The sequence below is a fragment of the Mixophyes fleayi genome, chromosome 3 (assembly GCF_038048845.1).
Source record: "Mixophyes fleayi isolate aMixFle1 chromosome 3, aMixFle1.hap1, whole genome shotgun sequence".
Classification (NCBI taxonomy): domain Eukaryota; kingdom Metazoa; phylum Chordata; class Amphibia; order Anura; family Limnodynastidae; genus Mixophyes; species Mixophyes fleayi.
Genome location: NC_134404.1, coordinates 34,476 through 44,116, shown reverse-complemented (window position 1 = coordinate 44,116; position 9,641 = coordinate 34,476). Strand labels below are relative to the sequence as shown.

At 58.3% G+C, this 9,641-nt stretch overlaps 1 protein-coding gene across 1 annotated transcript in view; it reads right to left on the bottom strand.

Annotated features, from left to right (window-relative positions):
• Positions 1-227: 227 nt before the first annotated feature.
• The window catches only part of SNX17 (sorting nexin 17), a 36,218-nt gene continuing 26,804 nt past the window's right edge, over positions 228-9,641 (bottom strand). Inside the window, 5 exon segments of the mRNA XM_075200987.1 lie at positions 228-1,235; positions 1,900-1,938; positions 3,824-3,898; positions 8,393-8,470; positions 8,787-8,903. Coding sequence (XP_075057088.1) covers positions 1,122-1,235; positions 1,900-1,938; positions 3,824-3,898; positions 8,393-8,470; positions 8,787-8,903 — 423 coding nt within the window. The 3' untranslated portion in view covers positions 228-1,121.

The following is a 9,641-nucleotide window of genomic DNA, read 5'->3' as shown; positions in this document are numbered from 1 at the left end:
CTTAGATTTCTCTGAGCAGAACAAGCATTCGTCATATTATGGCTCTAGCACTTCAGTTATTGAGAAGACCTACAATTATATTGCTCTTTAGAACGCTGTTTGTAACGTCTAGTAGAAACGCCGGAGGTTTAATGCAATCTCCTAACGATACAAAGATGTCAACCACTGACCGTCTTCCTTACACCGTGCACTATATGGAAAGTTGTAAAACAAAACTCTGACACTGGTTAGCTGTGATTTCATTTAATGTAAACAGGTTGTATATTACTGGAAGATAATTGATCACGTCGATCTGTAAACATAGCAAGATATGAGCTCTACATTCTCCATACAAGCGGGTGGATCAGATACTATAGATTGGTGCAGAGAAAAAGACCAGTCAGTCTCCTCATACAAAATCATTTATCATAAATCAATGAGTTTTTATATATATTTATATATGTACATCTTCAACTAACCCTAATTTGGCAGTTCTGAAGATAGAAACCATACACAACGTCTGGCCCAGGCGCACTGTAGTCATGACGAGATGCCCAGGGTGTGATCACCCGCCACACCCCGTACAATCTAGTAACACCCGCTGTATACCATCATATAACATGCACATCTGCCAGTACACCCTCATACAACGTTGGCCCCTCAGTCAATGTTGGCAGAATGCGGGAAAGTGGCGGCATAAAAGGTGTTTCCCTGCGCCCCATGTATCCTGGACGTAAACAAGCTTATTACACTGTATACAGCCTCTGAGGGGGGAGGAAAGATTCGGCATCTAATAAAGAATGTGGTTCATTTGGTCTTATGATGGCACCGGTCATTAGATAATGGAAACAAGGATATGTGAGATATATATTAACCCATCGAGGTCCTCATCTTCTAGAAGGAATACCGAAGATCCACCGTTCATTCATTGAACAGCAGATGGTGCCAACTTGTGAATAGTTAAATTAATTAGAAGTATTGGGGGCACCCCTGGCTGCTCCCAATCTGTGCAAATCTCAGAATTATAAGTGCAAGCTGAGCGCTACATATAAGTATTAGTGTTGGCAGCGGTAGCCGATCTCCTCTCTTTCTGCTGGTGTATAACTCCATATAAAGCATCGGCCTCAGATCTTCTCCGAGTCTCACAAGTCGTCATCACCGATGCCCTCGAAGGCGTAGTTCCCGTGGAAGTCCTCTGCACTCATGTCATTGGTGGAGTTGCTGATTCCTCGGAGACTGACTGAGCTTAGCTTACTCTGCGGACACAAGGGCAGAAAGTTACAACACTACGGTACCAGAAAAGCATCCTGCCAGTAGACTGATACAAGGAGGATAAATCTGCTCAGTAAGTAGTATGGTGTTATAAAAGGCAGAACATGCCTGTGCTGTCCCAGAACTTATATTTATTCAGGGGCAGCCGGATGCCAGATACGACAGTGGTGGTGACTGAACATTAATGTGACATTATGAGGTGAGACCACGTCTTCAATCCACTGTTACTACAGAAAATTATTAATTGTGGATTCAATCAGCAAACGAACAATAGTGTTTCAGAATAGGTCATGTTATCCGCAGGTAGTATAGGGTACCGGGCGCCAGCAGGCGGTACAGACTGGCGAGTACGGCGGCACCCTTCCCCCAATGTGAGATAAGTGGAGCATCGCTAGCACTCGCCTAACGTCACTGCGCGGGATCTATGTCCTGAATGTTGGTGTCACGACTGTTACTTATAGTGGACGGAGCTGAAAGGGTAACACCGGAAATGCTGATATTGCAGCACATGGGACACTTTACAGTTTTTTGGGGGTTTTGTTTTTGCAGCAGACGAGACAGAATATCCTCTCTACGTAATCATGAGAATATAATAATTTACACATCAGGAGCCAAGCTTGGCCTGGAAGGACTGACACGGAAACTCACTGATAACTTGACGGGCTCCCTGTTCGAGTCAGGGGAATCCTGTGAAGAAATAAAAAATAAATTTATATTGAGAAATGTCTTAGACACATGGAGGAGGAGCCGGGGGAGTCTCTGGCGCAGAGCAAGACACGGGGAGGAGGAGCCGGGGGAGTCTCTGGCGCAGAGCAAAACACATGGAGGAGGAGCCGGGGGAGTCTCTGGCGCAGAGCAAGACACGGGGAGGAGGAGCCGGGGGAGTCTCTGGCGCAGAGCAAGACACATGGAGGAGGAGCCGGGGGAGTCTCTGGCGCAGAGCAAGACACGGGGAGGAGGAGCCGGGGGAGTCTCTGGCGCAGAGCAAGACACGGGGAGGAGAAGCCGGGGGAGTCTCTGGCGCAGAGCAAGACACGGGGAGGAGGAGCCGGGGGAGTCTCTGGCGCAGAGCAAGACACATGGAGGAGGAGCCGGGGGAGTCTCTGGCGCAGAGCAAGACACGGGGAGGAGGAGCCGGGGGAGTCTCTGGCGCAGAGCAAGACACGGGGAGGAGGAGTCGGGGGAGTCTCTGGCGCAGAGCAAGACACGGGGAGGAGGAGCCGGGGGAGTCTCTGGCGCAGAGCAAGACACGGGGAGGAGGAGCCGGGGGAGTCTCTGGCGCAGAGCAAGACACGGGGAGGAGGAGCCGGGGGAGTCTCTGGCGCAGAGCAAGACACGGGGAGGAGGAGCCGGGGGAGTCTCTGGCGCAGAGCAAGACACGGGGAGGAGGAGCCGGGGGAGTATCTGGCGCAGAGCAAGACACGGGGAGGAGGAGCCGGGGGAGTCTCTGGCGCAGAGCAAGACACATGGAGGAGGAGCCGGGGGAGTCTCTGGCGCAGAGCAAGACACATGGAGGAGGAGCCGGGGGAGTCTCTGGCGCAGAGCAAGACACGGGGAGGAGGAGCCGGGGGAGTCTCTGGCGCAGAGCAAGACACGGGGAGGAGGAGTCGGGGGAGTCTCTGGCGCAGAGCAAGACACGGGGAGGAGGAGCCGGGGGAGTCTCTGGCGCAGAGCAAGACACGGGGAGGAGGAGCCGGGGGAGTCTCTGGCGCAGAGCAAGACACGGGGAGGAGGAGGCGGGGGAGTCTCTGGCGCAGAGCAAGACACGGGGAGGAGGAGCCGGGGGAGTCTCTGGCGCAGAGCAAGACACGGGGAGGAGGAGCCGGGGGAGTATCTGGCGCAGAGCAAGACACGGGGAGGAGGAGCCGGGGGAGACTCTGGCGCAGAGCAAGACACGGGGAGGAGGAGCCGGGGGAGTCTCTGGCGCAGAGCAAGACACGGGGAGGAGGAGCCGGGGGAGTCTCTGGCGCAGAGCAAGACACATGGAGGAGGAGCCGGGGGAGTCTCTGGCGCAGAGCAAGACACGGGGAGGAGGAGCCGGGGGAGACTCTGGCGCAGAGCAAGACACGGGGAGGAGGAGCCGGGGGAGTCTCTGGCGCAGAGCAAGACACGGGGAGGAGGAGCCGGGGGAGACTCTGGCGCAGAGCAAGACACGGGGAGGAGGAGCCGGGGGAGTCTCTGGCGCAGAGCAAGACACGGGGAGGAGGAGTCGGGGGAGTCTCTGGCGCAGAGCAAGACACGGGGAGGAGGAGCCGGGGGAGTCTCTGGCGCAGAGCAAGACACGGGGAGGAGGAGCCGGGGGAGTCTCTGGCGCAGAGCAAGACACGGGGAGGAGGAGCCGGGGGAGACTCTGGCGCAGAGCAAGACACGGGGAGGAGGAGCCGGGGGAGTCTCTGGCGCAGAGCAAGACACGGGGAGGAGGAGCCGGGGGAGTCTCTGGCGCAGAGCAAGACACATGGAGGAGGAGCCGGGGGAGTCTCTGACACGGGGAGGAGGAGCCGGGGGAGTCTCTCGCGCAGAGGAAAACACGGGGAGGAGATACAAAGAGATACAATAACATAACCCTCCTCACCAGAAGAGGGGGTGACTTCACTGCTTGCTGACTGTCTGATCGCCGGACCAAGCATGACTGCCTCTTCCGCAACATCTGTCAATGATTGAAAGATTAGAGAAAAGAGAGAGCCAGCCACTCTCTTGCCATGCACAGCACAGAACACCCCCTATCTTGTACACAGTAGAGATGTTCTAGTACATAAGAGTGCTCGTTTCGGTACATAGCACAAAGACGGACTCCTGCCCCACTTTTCACACACAGAGCTATCCACTCCTCCCCGCATTACGGTAAAGAGCCACCCACTTTCCCATAATATCGCAGAACTCAACCTACTGGCCAAGCACGGCACCGAGCACACAAACAGCCCCCTTCATCCTGCACTGCACCGAGCACAAACACCTCCCCCTGCATCCTGCACACACACCTCCCCCTGCATCCTGCACGGCACCGAGCACACACCTCCCCCTGCATCCTGCACGGCACCAAGCACACACACCTCCCCCTGCTCCCTGAACATGGCACCGAGCACACACACCTCCCCCTGCATCCTGCACAGCACAGAGCTCACACACCTCCCCCTGCATCCTGCACAGCACAGAGCACACACAGCTCCCCCTGCATCCTGCACGGCACCGAGCACAAACACCTCCCCCTGCATCCTGCACGCCACCGAGCACACACCTCCCCCTGCATCCTGCACAGCACAGAGCACACACAGCTCCCCCTGCATCCTGCACGGCACCGAGCACAAACACCTCCCCCTGCATCCTGCACACACACCTCCCCCTGCATCCTGCACGGCACAGAGCACACACAGCTCCCCCTGCATCCTGCACGGCACAGAGCACACACAGTTCCCCCTGCATCCTGCACGGCACTGAGCACACACAGCTCCCCCTGCTCCCTGAACATGGCACCGAGCGCACACACCTCCCCCTGCATCCTGCACGGCACCGAGCACACACAGCTCCCCCTGCATCCTGCACGGCACCGAGCACACACACCTCCCCCTGCTCCCTGAACACAGCACCGAACACACACACCTCCCCTTGCATCCTGCACGGCACCGAGCACACACACCTCCCCCTGCATCCTGCACGGCACCGAGCACACACACCTCCCCCTGCTCCCTGAACATGGCACCGAGCACACACACCTCCCCTTGCATCCTGCACGGCACAGAGCACACACACCTCCCCCTGCATCCTGCACGGCACCGAGCACACACACCTCCCCCTGCTCCCTGAACACGGCACCGAGCACACACACCTCCCCTTGCATCCTGCACGGCACCGAGCACACACACCTCCCCCTGCATCCTGCACGGCACCGAGCACACACACCTCCCCCTGCTCCCTGAACATGGCACCGAGCACACACACCTCCCCCTGCATCCTGCACGGCACCGAGCACACACAGCTCCCCCCGCTCCCTGAATGTGGCACCGAGCACACACACCTCCCCCTGCTCCCTGAACGTGGCACCGAGCACACACACCTCCCCCTGCATCCTGCACAGCACAGAGCACACACACCTCCCCCTGCTCCCTGAACATGGCACCGAGCGCACACACCTCCCCCTGCAAGGCACCGAGCGCACACACAGCTCCCCCCGCTCCCTGAACATGGCACCGAGCACACACAGCTCCCCCTGCATCCTGCATCGAGCACACACAGCTCCCCCTGTATCGGGCACAGTGCACTCGCCCCCTGCATACTATGTGTGGCACAGAGCACACACACCTCCCCCTGCATCCTGCACGGCACCGAGCACACACACAGCTCCCCCTGCTCCCTGAACATGGCACCGAGCACACACACCTCCCCCTGCATCCTGCACGGCACTGAGCACACACAGCTCCCCCTGCTCCCTGAACATGGCACCGAGCACACACACCTCCCCCTGCTCCCTGAACGTGGCACCGAGCACACACACCTCCCCCTGCATCCTGCACGGCACCGAGCACACACAGCTCCCCCTGCATCCTGCACGGCACCGAGCACACACAGCTCCCCCTGCTCCCTGAACATGGCACCGAGCACACACACCTCCCCCTGCTCCCTGAACGTGGCACCGAGCACACACACCTCCCCCTGCATCCTGCACTGCACCGAGCACACACACCTCCCCCTGCATCCTGCACGGCACCGAGCACACACAGCTCCCCCTGCTCCCTGAACATGGCACCGAGCACACACACCTCCACCTGCTCCCTGAACGTGGCACCGAGCACACACACCTCCCCCTGCATCCTGCACGGCACCGAGCACACACACCTCCCCCTGCTCCCTGAACGTGGCACCGAGCACACACAGCTCCCCCTGCATCCTGCACGGCACCGAGCACACACACCTCCCCCTGCTCCCTGAACGTGGCACCGAGCACACACACCTCCCCCTGCATCCTGCACGGCACCGAGCACACACACCTCCCCCTGCTCCCTGAACATGGCACCGAGCACACACACCTCCCCCTGCATCCTGCACGGCACCGAGCACACACAGCTCCCCCCGCTCCCTGAACGTGGCACCGAGCACACACACCTCCCCCTGCTCCCTGAACGTGGCACCGAGCACACACACCTCCCCCTGCATCCTGCACAGCACAGAGCACACACACCTCCCCCTGCTCCCTGCACGTGGCACCGAGCACACACAGCTCCCCCTGCTCCCTGAACATGGCACCGAGCGCACACACCTCCCCCTGCACGGCACCGAGCGCACACACAGCTCCCCCCGCTCCCTGAACATGGCACCGAGCGCACACACCTCCCCCTGCACGGCACCGAGCGCACACACAGCTCCCCCCGCTCCCTGAACATGGCACCGAGCACACACAGCTCCCCCTGCATCCTGCATCGAGCACACACAGCTCCCCCTGTATCGGGCACAGTGCACTCGCCCCCTGCATACTATGTGTGGCACAGAGCACACACACCTCCCCCTGCATCCTGCACGGCACCGAGCACACACACAGCTCCCCCTGCTCCCTGAACATGGCACCGAGCACACACACCTCCCCCTGCATCCTGCACGGCACTGAGCACACACAGCTCCCCCTGCTCCCTGAACATGGCACCGAGCACACACACCTCCCCTTGCATCCTGCACGGCACCGAGCACACACAGCTCCCCCTGCTCCCTGAACATGGCACCGAGCACACACACCTCCCCCTGCTCCCTGAACGTGGCACCGAGCACACACACCTCCCCCTGCATCCTGCACGGCACCGAGCACACACACCTCCCCCTGCTCCCTGAACGTGGCACCGAGCACACACAGCTCCCCCTGCATCCTGCACTGAGCACACACAGCTCCCCCTGCTCCCTGAACGTGGCACCGAGCACACACAGCTCCCCCTGCATCCTGCACGGCACCGAGCACACACACCTCCCCCTGCATCCTGCACGGCACCGAGCACACAAAGCTCCCCCTGCTCCCTGAACATGGCACCGAGCACACACACCTCCCCCTGCTCCCTGAACGTGGCACCGAGCACACACACCTCCCCCTGCATCCTGCACGGCACCGAGCACACACACCTCCCCCTGCTCCCTGAACGTGGCACCGAGCACACACAGCTCCCCCTGCATCCTGCACTGCACCGAGCACACACAGCTCCCCCTGCTCCCTGAACGTGGCACAGAGCACACACAGCTCCCCCTGCATCCTGCACGGCACCGAGCACACACACCTCCCCCTGCATCCTGCACAGCACAGAGCACACACAGCTCCCCCTGCATCCTGCACACACAGCTCCCCCTGCTCCCTGCACGTGGCACCGAGCACACACACCTCCCCCTGCACGGCACCGAGCGCACACACAGCTCCCCCCGCTCCCTGAACATGGCACCGAGCACACACACCTCCCCCCGCATCCTGCACAGCACAGAGCACACACACCTCCCCCCGCATCCTGCACGGCACCGAGCGCACACACCTCCCCCTGCATCCTGCACACACAGCTCCCCCTGCATCCTGCACACACAGCTCCCCCTGCATCCTGCATCGAGCACACACAGCTCCCCCTGCTCCCTGAACATGGCACCGAGCACACACACCTCCCCCTGCTCCCTGAACGTGGCACCGAGCACACACAGCTCCCCCTGCATCCTGCACTGCACCGAGCACACACAGCTCCCCCTGCTCCCTGAACGTGGCACCGAGCACACACAGCTCCCCCTGCATCCTGCACTGCACCGAGCACACACAGCTCCCCCTGCTCCCTGAACATGGCACCGAGCACACACACCTCCCCCTGCTCCCTGAACGTGGCACCGAGCACACACAGCTCCCCCTGCATCCTGCACTGCACCGAGCACACACAGCTCCCCCTGCATCCTGCACTGCACCGAGCACACACAGCTCCCCCTGCATCCTGCACTGCACCGAGCACACACACCTCCCCCTGCTCCCTGAACATGGCACCGAGCACACACACCTCCCCCTGCATCCTGCATCGAGCACACACAGCTCCCCCTGCATCCTGCATCGAGCACACACACCTCCTCCTGTATCGGGCACAGTGCACTCGCCCCCTGCATACTATGTGTGGCACAGAGCACCCCACCTCACCCCCTGCATTACCTTTTTCATTGTACCTCCAGACTTCTTCACCATGAGCTCATCCACCATGGACTGCAGGCATATACTCATCATTATGGCCTGATGAGTAAAAGTTGAGCAGTTACTTATCAGACGCAGTATATGAAAGATTTGTTCTCTGGGGCCTGTATAGGTGTGGTCAGTTTAGGTTACAAAATCACATCTGCACCCCAACATGTGGGAGAACCCTAAACTAAGTTATATAGAAATAGCAGGATCATCAATATACATATCTATATCTGACCTCAGCTTCAGGGCCCATCCTGCATTCCGAGAGGAACAAGAGCTTTTATCTAGTCAGGGGTACTGAAGCCACACAACAACAAAACTGCTCATTATCTACATGACTGAAGGGCTGTGTAAAGGCCTTCCTCACCTGTGGGCTGGAGATGGTGATCCACTGGAGCCGGTCCTTACTCATCAGATATTCAAAGGCCAATTCCAGTCGGGCCTCCGTCTTGTTGGGGCTTCCTGTGCTATTACCGAGTGGAACCTGTATACAAGTATCTCAAATATGAGTCCTACAAAAACTCTAGCTGTTTGCTACAAATAGTTTATTCCCTCCAACTATCTACTGCATATTACCTGTATAGAACCTACATTATATGGTCCTCACGTCCTATAGCACCTGTACAGAACCTACGTTATATGGTCCTCACGTCCTATAGCACCTGGACAGAACCTACGTTATATGATCCTCAATTCCTATAGCACCTGTACAGAACCTACGTTATATGGTCCTCACGTCCTATAGCACCTGTACAGAACCTACGTTATATGGTCCTCACGTCCTACAGCACCTGTACAGAACCTACATTATATGGTCCTCACGTCCTATAGCACCTGTACAGAACCTACGTTATATGGTCCTCACGTCCTATAGCACCTGGACAGAACCTACGTTATATGGTCCTCACATCCTATAGCACCTGTACAGAACCTACGTTATATGATCCTCACGTCCTATAGCACCTGGACAGAACCTACGTTATATGATCCTCACGTCCTATAGCACCTGTACAGAACCTACGTTATATGATCCTCACGTCCTATAGCACCTGGACAGAACCTACGTTATATGATCCTCACGTCCTATAGCACCTGTACAGAACCTACGTTATATGATCCTCACGTCCTATAGCACCTGTACAGAACCTACGTTATATGGTCCTCACGTCCATTTACAAGGTCGGATCTTCCTAGCAGGGAACCCTTTACCACTCTAGTCTGG